This window comes from Magallana gigas, chromosome 1, assembly GCF_963853765.1.
Source record: "Magallana gigas chromosome 1, xbMagGiga1.1, whole genome shotgun sequence".
NCBI lineage: Eukaryota > Metazoa > Mollusca > Bivalvia > Ostreida > Ostreidae > Magallana > Magallana gigas.
The window spans coordinates 42,000,397-42,023,100 of record NC_088853.1 but is presented as its reverse complement, the minus strand read 5'-3'; the positions used below and the strand labels follow the sequence as shown (position 1 = coordinate 42,023,100).

General features: G+C 31.1%; 1 protein-coding gene across 1 annotated transcript; it reads left to right on the top strand.

Moving 5' to 3' along the window:
* Positions 1–5,881: 5,881 nt before the first annotated feature.
* LOC117687101 (uncharacterized) lies at positions 5,882–21,128 on the top strand. Its single transcript, XM_066067487.1, has 8 exons — positions 5,882–6,008; positions 15,447–15,536; positions 16,465–16,514; positions 16,933–16,978; positions 17,545–17,766; positions 18,393–18,484; positions 19,155–19,516; positions 19,822–21,128. The coding sequence occupies exons 1-8, from the start codon at positions 6,005–6,007 to the stop codon at positions 20,783–20,785; spliced, it is 1,830 nt and encodes a 609-aa protein (XP_065923559.1). The 5' UTR covers positions 5,882–6,004; the 3' UTR covers positions 20,786–21,128.
* The last annotated feature ends 1,576 nt before the right edge of the window (positions 21,129–22,704 follow it).

Below are 22,704 nucleotides of genomic sequence, written 5' to 3'. Positions count from 1 at the left end.
AAATTCAGCAGTATAAGTTTTCTGTCTAGATAATTTAAAAATAATTAATTACCGTTCACATTTTTATAACAAAATCTGATCAGTCATGTTTAAGTTTACATAAAACCAAACGAAAGCCGGACCTTTGTATATCAGAGAGGCAAAGTCATTACTTAAATGTAATCTTTACAGTGTTAGGCAATGGCAATACTGCACTGACATTATCTATTTAAGTTTACTACTGACAGGGTTTTTGAATCAAATCACATAGAACCGGTCTACATGTATATGCGTCCCCCCCCCCCCAATTAAAGTGTTTACCTATCCTAAGTGGATACGTTCCTGCTCTAGCTCTTCCCAAGTATTGGGAAATGTAGTCATTATCATGAACAGAGAACAAGAACATTAAGATGGTACGGGACATTTGTCGCTATTAATGTGAAATAATTTAATTCTGGTTGTAACACGTTTTCTGATTGGTTGAAAAATTTATTCTATATCGTATAAGAATGTTGCCTACGTCATAGTAAGACTAAAGTCAAAAAGTATCAATCCGCCTGACGTTACGTTTGAATTTTGTACAATTTGATGTCATTTTATAGATCAAATGACTGTTTTTATCAACAAATAGCAAAAAAATTAAATTTTAAGGAATGAATTCAATATTTATTAGTTTTATACGGTATAAAATGGTTTGGAACAGTTTACGCTTTATTATAAACCGCTTCGCGGTTTATAAAGCGTAAATATTGATTTCATTCCTTAATTAAAGTGCATTATAATTGAAATACTTTCACCGGTTTAGAACTTTTAAACTTTACGATGTTTAACTAAAAAGTAGCTTTTAAAAATATTTGGAGAAGTAACAATTGTGAAACCCCCAGCGGGATTCGAACCTTTGACTTAGATATTCTTTGTAAACCCCATAACCCACTCCGCTACGTTGTTAGGTGACACTATTGGGAAAGAAACTACCTATATGATTACACTTGGTTTTATTGTTTATTTCGATTAAAAAAATTCAATACGTCACAACATGGAGGTGTACATTACCACCTTAACAAAGGTGGGTAAATGGATTAAATGTTAGTATACAATGATCATCCTCAATTTTGAATATCATTGGTACAGCTGAGAAAGATGACGTCATCATTTTCGCAGTGACGTATAACACTTGGGATACTATAAAAAACTGAAGATATTTGAAAACATATTAAAAAGAAGAATTTAAAAGTTAAATACCCCAGTCACTTCATAACAAGAAATGACCTTATGAAGATTGTGTCAAAAATTTGTTAGCAAAAATGTGTGTATTTTGAAGGTTTTCGACTCGAAAATATCCAACGCATGCTTTCTAAGTACTATTTTTATCAATGATGTGTTTAATAGTATGAACAAAACATATGTAAAATCGTACTTGAGCTGACCCGGTCTGTAGACTTCAAAAGGCAAAATAGAAAGAGCATATGTCAATATTTTCATTCATTTGCAAAATGACGGAAATCAGTAAACTTTAGTGACGTCCTAGATGAAAAGCTATTGAAATGATGGAAATCAATATTAATGTGATAATCATCCTCTGTTAAATGGTCTATGAAGATTTTGATTTTATTAAAATACCATTAAAAAAGGATCACATGTATATAAGAAAATAACTGGCCTAAAAGGGAAATCGATTTCCCGCGAAAAGAAATCACTTTCAAAATTCAAAGTTCATTTGATATTTTCTACAGTACATATTTCCAAAATGTTCAAATTTTCTGAGGAAACTTTGCATATTGCGCTTGTTATTCTTGAATCAACCTTCACAGTTGGCTAAACCATCATTTCTAAAGCAAAATGGTCTATTTCTGCATGAATTTTGGCCTTAAAAATCAAGGCAGGCCTACCTCTAAAAATCGTTGACAGGTTTAGATCGAAGGAATAAATTATGAAAGGATTTTTAGGGGTACATATGCCCTGAGGTCCGAATTTGCAAAAATGAAACCCCTACAATTAAAAAAAAAATTGATATTATGAAAACGGTTTATATACACGTGTTTTACCTGAAAGGTTTGTATAGTGCAGTTGGTTTCACCCCTGTTACTTACCGCAAAGGGTTTTTTTTTGTGTATCCTGTTTCAATTCCACCAGTTCGCATGCTTTTTCATTTTATTTTTAATAATGGGTTTGTATAAACACCTTTTTATTTTGGTTTTATACAGGATTGTACATTTTGTAGTTTACTCCGATTGTCTTCATTTAATGCATGTTTGTTCTTCAAATTAAAGACATATATGGAAAAGTATGTACTGAAAAGAAAGAAATCTACAGTAACTTTACCTTAGTGTAAGCATGCTTTGTTTGGGGACAAGAATCTAGTGAATAATCTGTGTTAATCGAGACAGATGCCACACATAAAAATATTAGGTCGAGTGAAATCTGTATTGGTGATTCCAAAAATGCAGGAGGAATGTTAATAGATTAGGAAAAAATTTGGGAGGTTAGTTAGAATTGTCCGTTCCCTTGCCATCCCGGCATTAAGAACCTTATACACAGGACGCAGCTGTTAGTGTGGAAAAAAGTTCAGTCGAGTATTCATCCGTACCAACGAGAGACATTAATACAAGAACTTGCTTGTCAATCGTTGTGAAATATATAAGTTCAAATTAATAAAATATTTGTAAATCATTGCTTCTGATTAAAGCAAATGGATGTGTTCTTCTTGTTGATACGGATCTGTTTCATAAAGTTTGAGTTTTCATGTTCAACACTGAATGAGATATAAAAAAAAACCTGTACCCGATGTAACGTCATTGTGGACACCGCATATGTGAGATTTTAATCATCATAGTTATGTTCCTATATGGGAAGAAAGTAAAATAGCATATTACTTATTTTTAAAGGATATTGTGTTTAAATGTCCGGTTTAAATAATAGTATAAAAGAAAATTGATGCATAAAACGACCTTTCAAATTACGTCACATTAGACTTTCGATAGTTGCTAATACGTCTTTGGTTGTAAATAAACGACCTTGAATTTTTTTTTTCAATCACTATTTATTATGAGAACTTAAACCTAAGTGTTTACTTGTATGACCTACAATAAGAAGTGTAACAGAAATCGATATGCTTTTTGTGAAAAACAGAAACCAATAACGACCTTACAGGATAGAGTTTTGTTATATACAAGTGTTCCTTTGTAAACATTGGGGCAGACATTTGACCACATCAAATGTAGTCTCACCACCAAACCTTTAAATGATTCATGCATGTTAATTAATACAAATTGTTATTTGTTGTGTCTTGGGATATTTCAGCAAGAATGGTCCTTGAAAAATTTGTGTCACCTCAACCATAATGACCTAACCTATTGAATATAATACCTTTTCTGTCAACAAATTATACCTTGTTTTCTTCAATCTATAAACGTACAAATATAAAAGTCTAGGTCCTTGGCAAAACAACACATATAATTATCAAAGTTGTTATAGACTCTTTACAGAAATTTACTTTGCCTTGAACTTGAATGAAGCAACGTTATAGGAAACAAAAATGCAATTGCTGTGTATAGAAATTTCTAAGCAGCAAAGCACAAACGTCACAATGGCGATCGTGACTTTTTTGTTGTTGTATTTCTAATAACATACAAACTATTTTACTCGGTCTTTGACCGGTATGCCTAATTACTGAATGTCTAAAGTTATATGTTGGGCAGATGACGTCCATAGACGTGAGGTTTTTTTTCCGGTCTCTTACAGAGCTTGATAACCTAACATATTTCTGTGGATAGTCAGTAACATGCCTTATAAGTAATGATAAAAGCGGTGTTATTAATATAAGTCCATGGAGAGATTGGTACCCTAAATTTGAAAGGAAAGTCGTTTTATATGCTAAATAGTTTTTTAAAAAATAGAATGAAGGTGTTTTAGGACGAACCAAATGAGATAAAAGAGATTGTTTGAAATTAAAGAGGCCGAGTACAGTTCGAGTACACACGCTTTCGCGCAGTGTTTCATTTGCATTGTGACGTTATCTTTTTGCTTGGTTGACGCCATAGCGTTATGGTTTTAAACTGCAGAATTTCAGCGAAATTTGTCGAAAATAGCTCGATTGATGCGTAAAATTAATATTATATTGTAAAACAAACATAAATGTCTTGAAGTATAAGCTATAGTTGGGCTCAGGTTGAAAATGTGAAGAGGGTTCAGCAAGCCTAGGCCTCTGAAACGTTTTCTTTCCTCGCCTGAATATAGCTTAATACATGTATTTCAAGCCGTATTTTATATAAATGACCCATAATATGTGATGTTATATATCTATTTATTACTTAAATATGTCTGAATATTTTAATAATGCTATAATGCGTACCATTTCCACCATAAAAAAACCCCATTATCTGACAAATCTGGGAAATTGGGCATACAAAAAAAAAACAAAAAAAAAACTTTGATAACACCCAAGGAACAAATCAGGAGGTAAAAGGGGTTTTTTATTTGACCATTGGACGTAGAACATAAAAAGAAATGCCTAGGGGAGAAATTTTTTTAAAAAGTGAAAAATATGCAAAATTTCGACATTTCAAGCAAGATCCCATCGGGTCCTTTGTTGAAAATTAATCGACTTTAAGATGACCCCCTAAACAAATGGTTTGGTATATGTCTATTTTTTTCATCTTAAAATAATAATTATTTCAGTAGAAATTCATGTAAAAAATTTCATGAAAAAATCTAGGGCAGAACAAATTAGGCCCGGCCTTGTTAATTTTCTCATTTCATCTATGGAATAATTTTAATAAAACTCAAACTATGAAACTTCACAGCAAGTCTTAAGTTTCAAATCAATTTAAGAAATGAAGATAATAATTTGTTTATTGATCGACGTATCAAAGAAAAAATTGACCGGAAAACTTCATCAATGCGCTACGATGCTTATTCTGATGACCGATCATGTACGTGTGTAAATTTGAAAATCATCGTTACCAAATTTGAACACCAGTGTTACCGTGAAAGTGTATAGGCCTGTATGTTCGTTATAATGATTCTGGAAAAGGAACAGCCAGCCTCGCAGTAATGCTGATTGATCTGAAGCAGACGTAATCGTGAGAAGACGCTTAATTTTCTATTTCGTGAATGAAATAATGTGTTTTGTTTATTTTTGAAGGTTAAACTTTCAAGTTTTTATGTTTATAAAGTTGTATTTTGTTTGCTGACAATAAAACAGACACAGCTTTACATTTTGTTGACAGTGTTTATTTTGGAAATTCCTGTTCTATAAATAGTGTTAGATCAGAACAGTTTAGAAAAGTAGATCCGGCAAAATTTTATTGATTCAGGTATCAAAGAAAAGCGACAATATCTCATCAAACGGATAAATATTAAATGATTTTTAATCAATAACGAAAAAATCCCCGTTAACCAAGTTAGGAGAGAATGACAGACGCAAAGACAGAGATAAAAACTTTAGTCCAACCGTTTTACTGGTAGGGGAAAATTAATAATAACAGGACATTATATGTAAAAAAGAGAGAAAGAGAGAAAAAAGGGGTTTTGAGTAGATAACATCAGCATGCATATCCTCATACCGACACCCAATTTGTCGATTTTTTTTTCAGCTATATGTAAATAGGTTTCACGGGTAGGGTACTAATTATCAGCATGCATTTATGTTCTAATTGAGAGAACATAATGGGACAACCAGTGGTATTTGAAAGCATTGGATACATAATGCAGACAAACACGAACAGAACGCTAAATGGGTCTTTTCATTAGCCACAAACAATGAACATCTCTATCAAAATTTAATTTTTGAAGCTATTTGGTAGCCCCTCTATGAGTTGAAAATATCGATTACTTCCCTCCACGCAGAAACTTGGTATTGATTTCTAGTATTTGCAACATAGTTTTGACGCACCCGATATTGAATACTCAGTATGCATCCAGCAACGTTGATAACCACTGAGGTTATTCCTGGTCTGGTAATCAGAATAAATCTTGGATATGAAGTGGCAGTCGAGGGATGGCAGTATAAACTGCTTATAACAAAATGGGTAAGAAATTTTCAATGTAGAATTTTGAAAACATGTACCGTTACATGTATTATCTGAGAATATCTAATAAAATTATTGATTATGAATATCCTATATCTATTCTTAATGATAATTTATAATTTGTTTAGATAGATGTGATTTTTTTGAATATCAAAATCAATAAGATTATATGATGAAAACATATAATTATCCTTTGATCACACATCGATTATCATAACTGTGGTCTGTAAAGAATTAAAATTTTTTTTTGGTATTGTACATTCACACTAGTTCTATCAGTTTTATGTTTGCTTCTTCTTGTGTATTAAAGTGTATGTAAGTGTTTAAAAAACCTACCATCATTCAGATTAATTATGATCTATATATAATCAAACATCGGTACTGTTTAAAATGACAAACAAGAATAAGATCATATACTTTAAATTAATATTAGCTATCGGTCAAAAAATATCTGCGATCTAAACTTTTTAAATGTACTTCTTTATTGTGCTTAAAAAAGGATATAAGACAAGTGTTGAATTTCAACAGTTTTCAAAAAGTTTAATTTCTGTTAATTTATATTGATATTTTTTGGCAGAAAAGATTATAATAGATATGCTTTTATCTATTTTTTGAATCAACTGCAGTATACAATTACATAACGCAAAAAGAAACGTATTGCCATCAAAATTAATCAAAACTATGCCTTTTTCTCATCTTTATTTTTTCACATGGGAAATCAAGAGTGTATATTCAATAAGCAACTTCTTTCTGCATTAATGAATATTTTATGGGGGAAAAAAATTGTATGTTCCAGCCTTGTGTCAATGTATTCTGAAAGAATAACTATATAAAAAGAAACTGTTTATGAAAGAAATAGCGTGAACTTTAAAATATCATACTTCTAAATTGAGGACATTTTGATCAAAATGGAAATCATAAAAAAAAATTAACATGTATATTCGAACATGTATATTTGTACAGTAAGCATAAAATACATACGTTCATTTGAATGCTGGAGAAAACGTACACAGGAGAAATCGTACCTAGGAGAAAACGTACCCATGACTTAGGGTATGATTCCTCCAAGAGAAAACGTTCTCTAAAGAAATCGTAACTAGAATGTAAAATATTTAAAAATACCATTATGATTCTAATGCCAAAACATACAGGAATATATTGATTTTAACATTATTTTTTTGTACAGATGTTGAAAGGTAACTCTATGCACATATGTATCGATTGGAGATTTGAAGGGACTGAAACACAATTTGAGCTCTACAGTTTTAAACTTTATTTTCCAAATTTTTATTTCCAGAATGAGATAAAAGCAAGATACACAGTTTTTTCTTATGGAATATCCTAATACCTTTCATTTTAAGGAACATGTTATGTCCTTATGAAATATAAAAAAATTCACATTCGTAGGAACCGGATATTTGTCCTTTGAGAAAAGCTAGATAATCGCCTCAGGCTATATAAGGAGTAATGTCAAAAAAATAAATAAATGATGAAAATATTTTTGATAACATTCTCAGATTATCAGACTTTAAACGAATTCTTGTGGATAAACCGCCCACAGACTTCGGTTGAAACGTAGGATGAAACGTACTTAATGTTCACCATTTTAGCTTATTTAGAACAGCGTTTCGATTGATTTATTGGGTGAATGATGCAAAGTTCTGAGTGATCTTATGATTAAAGGCCTAAGTTCTTTTTCATCTGTGATAAAACAATCAATCCTTTTTAGGGTTACATAGTTTCGTATATCACGTATACCACACGTCTTTCAAAGATTGATTCTTATATCTTTTATCTCCGTTCAATGAATTTTCGTCGAATACAGATGTTCTAAATCATTTTTGGACATGAGTGTATACAGCTGCAATATCCCGGTTCTATGAAACATTTGCGAGTGTTAAGGATATGTTGTGTGTTTTTATTTATATGACGGAAATTTCTTTTGTTTACATGTACACGTGTAGTTCTTTAGATTCAGTTTATCATGTTTGCTCATGTCTAATGTTTCTTCATATGTCAGTAAGATGGTTTGTAAAATTGAAATTTATTCTGGTTTCATTGGTCCAGTTATGCTTTGGATTTGTTACAACAATCTCACAAAAAAAAAACCGGAACAAAATACATTTGGCTGTGTATTCTATTAAGCGCTTTTGGCGGAATGCGGCCCTCCGCTAAATCAAGTACATCGCTAAATGCCAATCATCTATATTTAAGAATAGTTACATTCAGGAAAACGCAAATTCAATTCCACGCCAACTTGTTTGAAAACTTATTTCCGCCAAATATTTTACACGCCAAATACAATACGTTTACAGTAGTTGTCATAGACATGGTCTATTTGGTCTTTTCTTTACTGGCGCATTTCTTTTTTTGGAAATTTGATTCAGAATTACATTACGGGTTGATAGGTTGGGCATAATGCATCGAAGATGAATATTTCGTTTAGTTTCCTTTAAAATAAAAATAAAAATCGACCACATCATGCACCATTTTTTTCAAAGTGCCTTAAAATCAATGATATTGACTCGTAAAAGTTGGAATTTCAAACTTCGTTAGCTAGGTTCCAAAATTATCGCACTTGAAAAAAATTGGAGTGCATAAGCTTTGAAACTGCATTGTAGCACGACATGGACTTCAGAAAACGTACTGTTTATTTGTTGTTAACTGATATGAATAATAAATATATGTACACATTCCTACTGTCATGGATTGAGTGTCTGATATTTACTATGTTTAATAAACTGCCGGAGTTTACAATTTGTTTGGTCTATGACACAGATGTTCGATGAACACAAAGTAAATGAGCGCTTTAGGTGTGCAAAATTATTAGAACAAGTTTGCAATTCAAAAAAGAAATTACCCTTTTTTATTTTTCATTATCGTTGTTTCTTTTATTTCATTTTATTTCATTTTGAAAACATATTTCTACAACGTATAATTTTTGCAATTAAAAAGTACATGCATCCTTAATGTTTCGATCGGAAACAACCAACCGTAACATTATCGACCCTAAACAAAAACTTTATCGCACATCCCACATACGTTATTCTACTCCTAATTAGAAATGAATTATTAACCATTCAAGTTTCAGGGATTTGATATACCATGACTGTATAGAATGGAATAATTTTCTTAACAATGAATGACAAAATGCGAAACACGATACCATGGGCAGAGAGTAAGCTCAATTTTCTTGTAAGGCAAGACCAGCAAATCGATTCAGAATGAATTAGATTTCATCAAGATAGCGTGAATCTTTACGATATGCTATCAATTATCATGACATTTGATCAATGAAATTAACTATTAACATCCATAGTTGTTAACGTCAAAGCTGATTGAGTTATACGTCATCGACGTGAAGAGATATTGTTTATCAAAATACCAAAGAAAGCCACCTTACAGGACTGCACATGCGAACATCTACACAGCAGTGTTTTAATAGGAAACTATTAGGGAAGAATATTGTCAGAAAAGTGAATGATTGTATTATGAAAATAGGAAAAACATTTGTAGTTTTATAAAATGGTTGAAAGTGCTTTTAATTGTTTAAAAATATTTGTATACAACAAATCTGTCTATGTCATAAGAAGACCACTGTTTTACACATATAAACCAGCATTCTAAGTTTATACATGTTTTTTTTAATGCCATTTGACATGCAAATAACTAGAATAAGGAATTGACTCAATAACAACTAAATTCATATTCATGTTGACTTAGTCTTACAATTTTTTGAAAATAGTTAATAAAGTCATCCAGGTTTTTTTTTTAATGAACATTTAACAAAAGGAAACAGAACATTTGAAAATAGCTTTAAATTGAAAAAAAATTGTGTGAAAGGCACTTTGATATTACGTGCTCTGAAAAGTATTTTTCAAGAACATTAAATTTAGAACTAAATCAACCCACTTTGAATTTTTGAAGTATGTTAAATTTTAGATCAAGTCAATTATACAGAAGAGATCATGACCTTGTTTAATGATGGTTATGAAGTGACTTTAGGTATTCTAAATATATTTCATCAGTCAAAATTTGACAAAACTCCAGGATTTGTTACTTTTTCCCTTCATAATAACATTGAAAATGGCAGCTTAACACCTGTTTACCAAAATAGTCAACCAAGCAAACCTTATCAAACGAAGCTATTGTTATGAAGCGTTATTGAAAGATTTATATTTTGAATTTCATAAACCTGTAGACATCTTTCATTTACTAGATCTTGACCCTAATTTGTTGGTAGTATGATAGTTCGTACCACTATTATTTAACGCTTTTGAGAACGTGGAGGGAACGACCAAACTTCCAGATCAGTTACCAGTAAATCACCAAACCCTCATTTTTCTTTCCCAAAAACTTTCAGCAATCTAGAATCAACGTACTGAAAGTACTGGAAAGATGTAAACATATGTGTTTTTCAAGTTGCTGGAAATACAAGCATTACTATTTCATTTTGGGGCACTATAGAGTTCCAAGACAAATTTCATTTAGTCCGGTTGGATGCACCTTGACTTTCTATTAAAATACTACGTAACATTCATGAACGTATCTTATAATTGATTTATATTTTCAATTTTAATGTAAAGGTATTTAAAATCAATATGGTAAATTCAGGGGAAAACAAAGTTCGTTTTACTTCGTTTAACACTTAACGCTGAATGAAAACTTCAAAACGAAACAAAAGTTCAAAACGTTGTTTTTTTTGTTGGTGAAAAAAAGATACATGGTATTCAAATATAAACCGAGTCTCGGAGTTCCGAGTCAACAATTTGATAACGTGCGGAAGTTCCGGCATGGACAATCCGATGTAATTTTGTTGACAAAAGCGATACCAACGTGCTGAAATTCAAGAGAGACAACCATCACACACATCACTTTTGTACGGGGTTTCAGCACAGTTATTCCAATATAACACATTTCTTACATATGGGTTGCAGCACAAGTTGCTCAACCGAACGAATGTACGGAATATGTATTATTAGGTATGCATATTTTTATCACAAAATCTCCGATTTTTTTCATAATAAACCCAATTTAAATACATTGTATTTATATTCTTTTCATCGGAATTTTTTTGTTTTCTTGTATAGTACTGCTGATTCAGTAAATGAATTAATTATTAAACATGTTGTTTCGTTACTCAACTCAATGAAATATTATTTCATCAATATTTTATAGTACAATCGCGTTATTAGTTTTAAATAGAGATAATTTGCCATTCTTGTTAAGAAAGTGGCACATATCAAACTGGCCTAGCTTTTAGTACTCTCAATACTTTGATTCATCATAAGTAGCGCTTTTTCGAAGCTTTCGGGTTGCGTAATAGGTTTGGTTACATAACATAAAGCGTTTAACGTATATGCTAACCGCTTAAAAAGGATAAGCTTTGCTGTACATAGGCCTCAGTGATATTGAAAAAAAAGTGCTGGTCAAACAATAGGTTTTAACATGGTATGTTGAAAAAAATGTAACTTATCTCTATAATACGGATTGTTTTTGTTTTTTGTAAAGCTCAACGTTTTGTACCAAATAAGAAATCATATTCAAGAATAAGATTTACAGCTTCCACACAGTTAAAAGATTAAATAATAGAAGTACATTTGCGAGGTGATACAGTTCATGTTCTATTTGGAGAATACAAATCTCGTGAGTTGTTCTTAATATATAAATTGTTGAGTTGTTTATTGAGTCAGCTAAGAACTCCTTGTGTTCTTTGTTTGTTATATTCCATGATATAAGCATCTAGAATAATTATTTACTGTGTTTAAAAATATCAGGTATTTCAACCAGACTCTGCATAGATTCTATGTCAAATTGGGTTAAAGGGGCATGGTTACGATTTTGATAAACTTTTATTTCTTGTATTTTAATTGTTTACAATACTCTAGAATGGCATTTCTGATGATCAAACAGAATTTTAGTATCAGATGTAGAGCTATAAGGAAGATTCAGTGCTCACAATTCTTTGTTATGTTAACAAGGTTCGTGCCATGTTTATATATACCAAAAAAAATATTTATCACAATTTATGAAGGTAAAATCCCTTTCCCAGCTGATTTTTCATAAGTATTTGTTTACATTTGTTTAATATACAGGAAAAAGTAGTTTTTTAAAAGCTTATACATCTCTCTCCCCATTCGTTTTAAGCATAAATAGATAGTTCAAAGTGTTTATCAAGTTCATTTTAAATCCAAAACTGGAATGTTTCAATTTAATATTCAAAACGTGACCAAAAAACATGACGTAGGCTGTGTTTACATGATAAATAACTGTATTATACTTAGACTCGACGAATGACACTGGGTGACTATTTGAAATGTCCTACCGAAGCATTGTAAACATTAACAAGAGGCTCATGGGCCTTAATGGGCACCGCAGTAACAGCAGTGTGGCTCGTGCATTATAATTACAGGGCTTATGAAATCATTTAAGGTCACCTGAGTTGAAATCTCAAAAAAGCTTTCTGATCACATTTTGTTTGTCGTCTGTCTGTCCGTCCGTCTGTCTGTAAATTGTTCACATTTTCAACATCTTCTCAAGAAATACTAATTTTGTTATTCTTGTAAATTTACTTTTAAATGTCTTTAATTGTAAATCAGGTTAAGTAAAACAGTCAACAAAAACAGTTGAATTTATTGATAACGTGATTTGTTTTAACGATTCCAGTGAGGACCAGGTGAACCGATTGGCAAATCGACACTCATTTAGTGGCAAATCTTCAAACAAATGTCTATCATCCATTAACATTTTGTTTCTTGATCTTTACAGTTTATAAATCTCGCAAGTACAAATTTTGAAGAAAAAAAAATTGAGATATTTTATTATCTCACTGGAAATAGAATTTGTCCGTTTATTTTACATGGCATAGATTACATTTGTGGTTCTTACAACTGTTAACTCATTTCCATCAAACTAACAAGAATTTAATAATAATCATTTTTTGAGTTCCTCTGGTAACGACCGGGAATTATAACTTTAACACATATACATAAAAAGGTCTATCATCCCATAAAGTTTGGTTATTCAAGTCTTTACCGCTTTTGAGATGATATCTGGACAAGGTTTTCTATGTGTCGGGATCGAAATCGGACAATAGGAAGTCAATTTGAACAGAATGGAAAATAAATTCTCGATGTATCTACATTTTCTAATACCGCTGAACATTTCATAAATGTCTTTTTATGTATTCTTATGAAGCAGAATTCAAAGACGTTAACGCTGATAAAAAAAATAAATCACTCGGTGTGGCCTTCAACTCTGCATTTAGGTATATCGACGACGTATTAACAATTAACAATTGTTATAATTTCCATACTTAAGTCGGCTCGATATGTTCCAGTGGTCTTGAAATAAAAAAAAATACCAAAGAGTCTGCGTCATCTATTTCATACTGATATATATTACTGGGAATGGGCATTAATGGTAACTTAACAACGAAACTTTATGATAAACGCGATGACTTCAATTTTTCTATATTGAACTTTCCTTAAGTATGTAGCAATATATCTTTATCACCTGCGTATGGCGTTTTTGTCTCTCAGTTAATTTGATACACAAGGGTATGTTCCTCGTATGAACAGTTTCTCAGGCGAGGCAAGCTACCGACAAACAAGTTGATAAAACAGGAATATTAACAATCTCGTTTGAAATCATCTTTTTGTTAGTTCTAGGGTCGATACAACGACTTTGTCAGCAAATACAATCTTCCACTGGGTCGCATGCTGACTGACGTTTTTCATACTAATTGTTTTACCATAATTAATCATCTAATTGTCTAAGGACTTTTCCGTTTTTTCCCGATTACGACAAAGAGCACATGGCGGATGTGACCGGTCACCAGAGGATGCTCACTCCTCCTCGGCACCCGATCCTACCTTTATCTTTTTAGAGGTCCGTGTTGTTCTGCTATGAATTTGTTTTTCGTTTTGTGGATTTTTGAGATGGTTGACAACTTGTCATTGTCATTTTTCATTCAGTCTTCTCTGAGAAATTTTGCGGACAATAAGGGGGGGGGGAAATATGATGAAAAAGAAAGAAAAAGGAACTAACCTTTTTTGCTATAGCAGCAAAAAGGTCTTCCGGTCTTGTATCATATTAATCTGTAAGAAATGTGTAAGATCTTTACAGAAACTACTTTTATGCAAAAGAACGAAAATGATAATTTAAACAATCAATTTTTCATGTGACAACCTGAAGTTAAACCGATTCAAATTAATCATATTTATCATATCTACATACACAGGTCTATCTTTTCACAAAGTTTTGTTGCTGAATTCTCTGCCACTATTGAGGTCTCGTTGAGACAATATTTTGACTCGGGACCGGACAAACGAATCGCTCCATGAAACTAAAAGCTATTTTTTCTTGTAATTTTTTTTTAAGACACATTTCATTTTATGGTTCATCAGCCTAAGTGTAATAGTCAAAGAAAAACATTTAAACTTATTAAAAACTTGATTTTTTTAAAACCCTTTAAGGGAAACATGGATGTGACGATTGATAAAATGAAACGGTTAAGCACATCTTCAATCAATTGACTATCATTCAATAAAGATTTGTGTCTTCATTAAGTACAGTTTCTGAGATTTTGGGTACAAAATATGGAAAAAGTGATAAATATAAAAGATATTTGAATTATCTCACCGGAATTCGTTTGTTTATTTAAAATTGTAAAGATAAATTTTGAAAAATTTTATAGTATTATATTCATTCCATGTAAAATAAACAAAAATTAAAAGAAATCATTGCTGAAGTACTTCATGTAACGACCTAATGTTAAGCAAAATTTAACAAAATAGTATAAACACATCTACACGCATAGCTCTATATATTATTCCAAAAAGATTGGATGTTCAAGTCTTTTCATTTTCTCGTGGAGACAAGGTTTTTGTGACTCGGGACAGGAAACGGAAAACCGGAAAGATATTTTTAAACCTGTAAAAAAATCCCGAAGGAAAAATTATTATCTTTCATCCACGAGGATTTAAAAAATAATCTATTCAGTCATCTTTGAAAAATTCTGCCGACAAAAAATGGTGGGAGATAAGACAGAAAGAAAGAAAAAAGAAAGAAAGGAAAACCACTTCAATCTCTATATGTTGATTGAAAACTAGAATATTATCAATATATAAACTATCGTTTATAATATATAAACTATCGTTTATATGATTTAAATTATTTCTAAATGCATTTCCACATCAGACTAATTGAGCCCCTTGCCTAACCATTTATCTGGCTCATATTATTGTATCATTAATTCTGTTGTATTGATAGCATCAAACGTTTTTTTAATTAATGTACAATGAGTCTTTTCTTGAACTAAGTACGTGCATATTAAATTTTATTTCAAAGTTATACCTTTTTATAACACAATTGAATACCTTATTCATGCTTGAAAAAAAAGTGTTAATATATATATATATATATTTTAATTTGCAGAGCGAGAGTCCAGCTCACTGTTAATATCAAGACGTCCATCATCTCCTCTTTTCTCTAGCACGGGTTTACAGAAAAGGCACCACTTGAAAGGTAATAATCTTTAACTTGATAACAAATTAACTGAAAATCGAAAATTTATCGGTTTGTTATAGTACTGTAGAGATCAAGTATAAATACTTGCGTTACAGTTAGATACCGGAGTGGTATAGCTTTTTCCTTTATATATAAAGGGATTTGGTTTGAAAAAAATCTTCTTCTTTTTTTCTTTCTTTTTTTTTTTTATAATTTTCAGATTTTAAGATGAGATTTGTTTTTTTCTATACACTGTAAAACTGGAAATAACACTCTATCAAGCACCTGTGTTAAATTTTTTTCATAATTTTCGTAAAACAAATAACAGAAGAAGGATATCAACTTTGTTTCATAAAATATAAGTATGTAGGGTATATAATCATGGTTATTTATCGCAAATATCAACCCCTAGGGATGTGTTACACGATTGCATACTGATAAGATTTTATTAAACTTGTTAGGGCAAAAGAAATGGCGTCAACCTGGAAGGTGAATACGCTTACCACTTTAATATCTTAATGTTTTATCGTTTATTACTGAGCAGTTTGATAACCAGTAAGTTGCGACCGACAGAAATCAGATTAGTTGTTTTTAATACCCTACTGTAATTCGTTTTAACTCCTCAAAGTCAAAATTTCACAATTTCTAATAATTACCAGTCGCGATGATTTTAAATTCATGCTGACTAGAAAATCAATTGATCAGAATATAACCATTGAAAAGTTTTTAAAAACTAAGGATAGTATCCACGAGGGGTTTATTTTTTGCGTATAAATGATAAATCGAGAACACAGTGAAATTTGAACCATCGTAATTACTTGTCAATCTACAGTATATATGCAAAAAATATATTGCATCTGTTAAATGTTTTTGTTAATTTGAGAAGAATGATTTTTCACAATAGATGTGGATGTGCATTTAATAATTATTTTGATACTTTCAACAGGTTCAAAAGACCTCGAAACAGAGGAGACAGATCAAGTCACCCTATTTAAGGTTTTTTTTTTATGAAATGATTTTTGAATATAAATATAGGTGTACATTTTCTGGAGGATTTTTTTCTTTAGTGGCCCTACTTACAAGTCTCAGTCTTTAATTCAGAACCTCAACAATGCAAGAAGACTTATCCAGGCAATGCCTGCTACCTTAAAGAATATGTTTATAGGCATAAAAAGTGAAATCAAATCTCATAAAAACCCTCAACAAATTATAATTTTAAAAAAAAATTGCTATCAGTATTACTTATGCTAATGAACAGAATAACATTTTATTAATTCAAAAAACCACAGTTGATGCATTTAATATATCTAAAGTAAAACATCCCAAATCATGCAAATAATATCATATCTATCCTTTAAAAATAAATTTCCCTCTTTTTGTTCGAAAACTTTGTATATCTTTTAATATATTTTAGAGCCTACCAGAGTTAAGATGGCGACAGCAAAGACAAGAAAACAATGGTAAAAATGTTTTATATGTATATGTCACTATAGTCTTAAAAATGATTTAGGAATTTAATGAGCCGTTATTTCTAAGATATAGTGTCTGTCATTCAGTACATGTAATGGTCAAACGTTGCAGTTTGTCAAACAAAACATTTAATGTGTGGTAAAGCATTTCGTTTGATCTATAAATGGTTAGGACGGAATAAAAAAACATCATTGATTAAAAAACCTAATTTTAGTCATCATTGACCTAAGTCCTAAAAACGAACTTTATTCTCTTTTAAAATGTACGTAAATGCATGTCTATATTCAACAATGATGATAACAATATTCAAAACCCCCACCCCCCCCCCCAAAAAAAAAAAAAAAACCAAAAAAAAAACCAAAACCATACAAAACAAAACAAACAAACAAAACAAAACAAAACAAAACAAAAACAAAACGAAAAATAACAGGAAAAGAAAACCAACAACAAATTTTCGCTTGAATAAACACAAATACGAAATCTGTAAAACAAAATTTATAAGAAAACGGAAAGGTACATAGTTTTCGATACTCAATATCTATTTTCTCAATTTCAGTGTCAGCACAAAGGTCCTCAGTTAATTATCGTTTTTTCGAAATCAAATATTTTCCACATTTTGAATATATTTACACACAAACCTGGGACTGCAAAAAACGTGTTGAAGAAGCGCAAAAGGTAGAGGCTCTGGGAAAAGGAATGCCAAGTGACGTCATTATAAAAATAGGAATTGTAGGAGACTTTACAAAAGATGACCTTCACCTATTATCAAAAAGTACAGGTAATTTGTATATATATATATATATATATATATATATATATATATATATATATATATATATATATATATATATATATATATATATATATATATATTTACATGAAAAAAATATTGAGATTTTTAACGGTTGAAAAGATGCGGTTACACAATGCAATTTTCCATCAGAATTACTCAACCAATATTCTCATCTGATTCGCTTTTGGCTTAAATCGTACCGTGTGACCACCTAAAAGTCGACAGTCTAAAGCAAATCTGAAAGTCGATTGAAAATGTGAAGTGCGTTAAATTTTTCAATTGACTCTCTGGTGAAAATGCTTTACCCTGTACAATAATAAAATTGAATTGATTGTATTAATTGAAAATCATTTGTAAAATCGTATCGTGTGACCACCTCTCCAGTAGACCTCGGCTAGCACGGAAGGTTCTGTTTGTTGACAAAAGCAAGATTTTTGATAACCACTAGATGGCCTAGTGGTTACCGCACTGTCCACTTATTGCTAGGAGAATGAGTTCCGAAGGTAAAGAGCTCAAATTCCTGCCGGATGAAGCTCCAATGTAATGAATTTCTCTGTGTTTTATATAAAATAATTCCTTCACTTTGAAATTCAAAACAGTTTCTGTGATAGGAAAGAGAACAATTTACAAAGATCAACACATCTGGGAAGCGCAACCAATCATTTGCTTTGAACATGAACTTTCATCCCAATCAAAATTAAAGGTATGTAACAGGTTTGCTTTCTAAAAACCCCTAAATTGCTTTCAACATTTGATTTTTAAAGCGCTAAGCATAGTTCAGCGCTTTATTGTCGTTAGACTTCTACTTCCGGTGCAAGGAATAACCGCCCCCTATGAGCAGAAGTTTACATCATTTAAACTGGTTAGGGAACCAGTTTCAGGAGCTGCACGGGCTAGTACGGGCTACTGTGAATTTGATGTACAGGGCTTACATACATCATTGCAGGGGCTGCCACGCAGTGATGAGGAATATATTGCGTATACAGAAACTAAAATGTTATATACATATATCTTTTACAAAGAGAAGCTGGGTTAGCGCTTTTCAGTACTATCAGTACTTTGATTTAGTTTTAGTTTCAATTCACTTTGCCTTAGAAGTTTCAAATTTGAAAATGATTAGGATCACGCGCACTATCAACCATGTTATGCATATGAAGCTGAGAGTATCTAGACAATTTATTTAGAATTTAGTTTAATCTTTCCATCTACGGAATTTTCATGAATTTAACGTACAATTATTTGCACGCTTTTAAGCGTAGAACGAGGTGAAACGTTATCGTGTCGTGAAGGAAAAAGTTTATAGAAAAAAAGTCTTTGATAAGTCATTTTTACATCAGAATTTTAGTTACTTTTGTAACAATTTTCTATTGAAGAAATATGATTTGCGTCAAGAAAAAGCATGCCACAAGGTCCTCATCAAATCTAACAACTTCTGCGATGATACAGATGAATCAGTATATTCAATAATAAGCGTTGTTCGGAACAGAGCACAGATTCAAGAGGCAATTACCATCTGTTTAGAGGAACCCATTCATCGGATGTTAGAAAAACTGTTGAAAGATCTCAAAACTGCCGGTTTTAACAAAATACAGAAATCAGGAATTACTGCTGAAATAGAGGCTATTCGCAAACAGATGATATTAGAGAACAGCAAAGACATATCTGCTGCTCCTGTTTTACAAAACGAAGGAACAGAATCCGTTATCCCAGAAAATATAAAAGCCTACCTTTTCGGGTAATTCTTTATTTGATTTATTTTTAAAAACAAATTCATAAATTTAGCTTAAATATTCATCTATATAAATCTTAAAACAAATCTTTTTTTTTTGTTATTACATCTTTGCTTGTTGTTTGTCTTGCATTGTGCATCTGCTTAAAACATTTATCATCTTTTTAAACGGAAGATATTAAGTTTTTGGTCTGATTTAAAACAGTAATTTAATCTTAAGATTTTGTATATTACAATCAAAATAAGACTTTGAATTGACAATATGCTTCCTTAAGCATTTTGCCGGTAAGATTCTCCATTTTTATTTGCAGGAGACCTGACGTTCACTCTTTTGGAATTTGGAGAAATTCTTCGTTTAAAGTTCTTGTCAAGAAGACTGATGACAATGCATTGAAGAGTGAACTGACAAAGGTGAATCCAACTTTCTTTGAAACATATAATTTAGAAGTAGAGAAAGGGAAATTGGAAAACAAACACACTAAAATGATGCAGGGCGATTCAATACAAGCAAATATACGGAATGAAGATGGAAACTATTGCAAAGGAACACTTGGCGGGTTTGTTACAAAATCTGACGAAGAAGGAAAAAAATATGCTTTGACTTGCAACCATATATTTCCCGTCGTTGGTGAACCTGCATATAACCAAGATCTTGAGAACATTGGATCTTGCATGTTTACAACAAGGGAACAATCCTGCGATTTTGCGGCGATCGAAATAGAACAGTCATTTGTGGATAAATGCGACGTATGTGTCACAAGGGAGGACAGAAAGAAAACTAATGCTCGAGTTTATGCTGAAAGCATAGGAAATATTGGACTTGTTCATAAAATAGGAGCCACAACAGATGTGACGAAAGGTAGCATTCTTAGTCCCGAATGGCATGAACGAGTACTCGGTAGTGATTGGATGTCCACTTTTCTTGTACAAGGCATCGGTGAAAACTTTTCCGAGGAAGGTGATAGCGGATCGCTAGTTTTCTCAAGACCGAGAAATGTGCAACAAAATTGCGTTGATGTCATGGGCATGGTATTGGGCAATAAATTAACGGTCTATGATACTGATGAAGAGAACAAACATGTTGAAAATAATTCAAATGAAGGTGAGATTGCAGCTTCAAATGTTCAGGATGCCGACAATATTTCTAGTTGTTTTCGTATACATACAGCTCTTGAACTTTTTAAAGAGAGTCAAGGGGAAGATTTTGACGTAAAATTTAAGGATGACCTATCGTCGTCATCTCCTTCGTCGTCTCTGTCTGATGATCTCATTTAAATCATTTCAAAACAATATTTCAAAATTGTTTTGTTCTTTCTGAAAAAAACCCCTCAAAAAATGCTTCAAAAATTGTTTTTAACATTATCTCAAGGAAAAAGCTGAAAAGTTTGTTCAGTAATTGTTACAAATATGTTCAGAAATTCATTATGCCATTCCAGAATCCAACTTCATTTTTTAGAACTTCATTCATGTTAATATTTTTGAACAGTTAATATACATTTCATATAAATGTTATTTCAACAAATTTTTAATAACTAATAAGCGTTTTTTATTCTGAAAAAAATTACAAAACAACAGCTAAGTTACAGATTAATTTTGCAAAACATATTTCAAGTTATACAAAATATATATTTACATTCCATTTTTATGAAATAAGTTTTATTTTCGTCTATAGTAGATTGTTACTCATAAATTATAAAAGTTTATAATAATATATAAACCAGTGTTGTTCAATGTTTTTGAAATATTAGATATATTATACAGATATATCTTTTTTGTTATCCATGTATTTATGTACTCATCGTGGTTTTCTTTCAAAGTGATTTTAAAATGTTTTATCAGATATGTTTTTCCTTTAATTACAATGCATAAAAAACAATTGTTTAGAATATACATAGACAAGAAAAAATATAAGAACAGATGACTATTTCAATGAACAATTACAACTTTATATACTTTTGATTGTACAAATAAGTTATGTTATGTTGCTTTGGACTCTGTGGAGAGCAAAATAGAAAGTGAAAAGTGAAAAAAAAATGCACAAAGGTAGATGTCCAAATGAAAGATTTTATACTTATTGTTGTTATGACTCTGCATTTTTGTTTGAAAATCAATCATAATTTTCTTAAGCATACCCAGTTATGCCTATTGATTGGACTCACTTTTTCTGTCGAAATGTGTTTGTGCTTTGGAATATATCTTTATAGCGTATGGTCCAGAATTGAGCTTAAATTTTAGAACTTATTTTTAAAGGATTAAATCTAAGTATATTAGGTTTTTTTTTACGATAATAACTGTTTGGGGAAGTTTATGCAAAGCGGTTTGATAAAAAAATATCTCTTCCAAACAATTTTATATCGTATAAAACAAAGAAATATTGAGTTCCTTCCTTATGATTTAATTTTTTGCTATTAATTGTAAATAAAACCGGTCATTTGACTTAACAATTGACATCAACATGTATAAAATTTAAACGCAACATTAAGCAGATTGATACGTTTTCGACGTTAGTCTTACTATGACGAAGGCAGCATTTTTTATACGATATAAAATATTTTTTAGCCAATCAGAAAGCGCGTTACAAAGAGAATTAAATTATTTTTTAAATATATGCGATGCTTAACTTGGGTTGCTCAACCAAATTTTTGAATTTACTTGTCAAGTTATAGGGAGGAACAAAGCTCACATATCTTTGTAATTATATAAAAGGCTCGTGCCATGTTTTTGTTTTTATATGTAAAATATATTGGTGAAAGCCGTATTTCAGATTCTTTCTCTTTTATAGTTCTTTATGAATACAAATCAACAGTTTCTATAATTTGTCATTTTCAATTTTCATTTAAACCAGGTTTTAAGTGTTCGGTATGTAAACAATGGTATAAGCTCTGTTTACGCATTGTTGTTAATTCTATATCATGATAACAACTTGCACTGGTGGCTCTAAAAAAGTACTGAAAGTGCCATTTTTACTGATAATTCTTTGATATTTACTGATATCAACATGTACAAACATTTACTTTTGGAAATGCATTAAAAGCATTGCAAACATCAGAATATGTAATATAAAAACAATATAATCTTAAAAGGGGGGGAGGGTATGAGTTGTCATGTTATATTTGTGTGTTTTCCATGTATTTGTAATGTATATAACTGTGTGTAACTTTGTATTGTTTTTTCTTAAGCATAGCAAAGGGTTA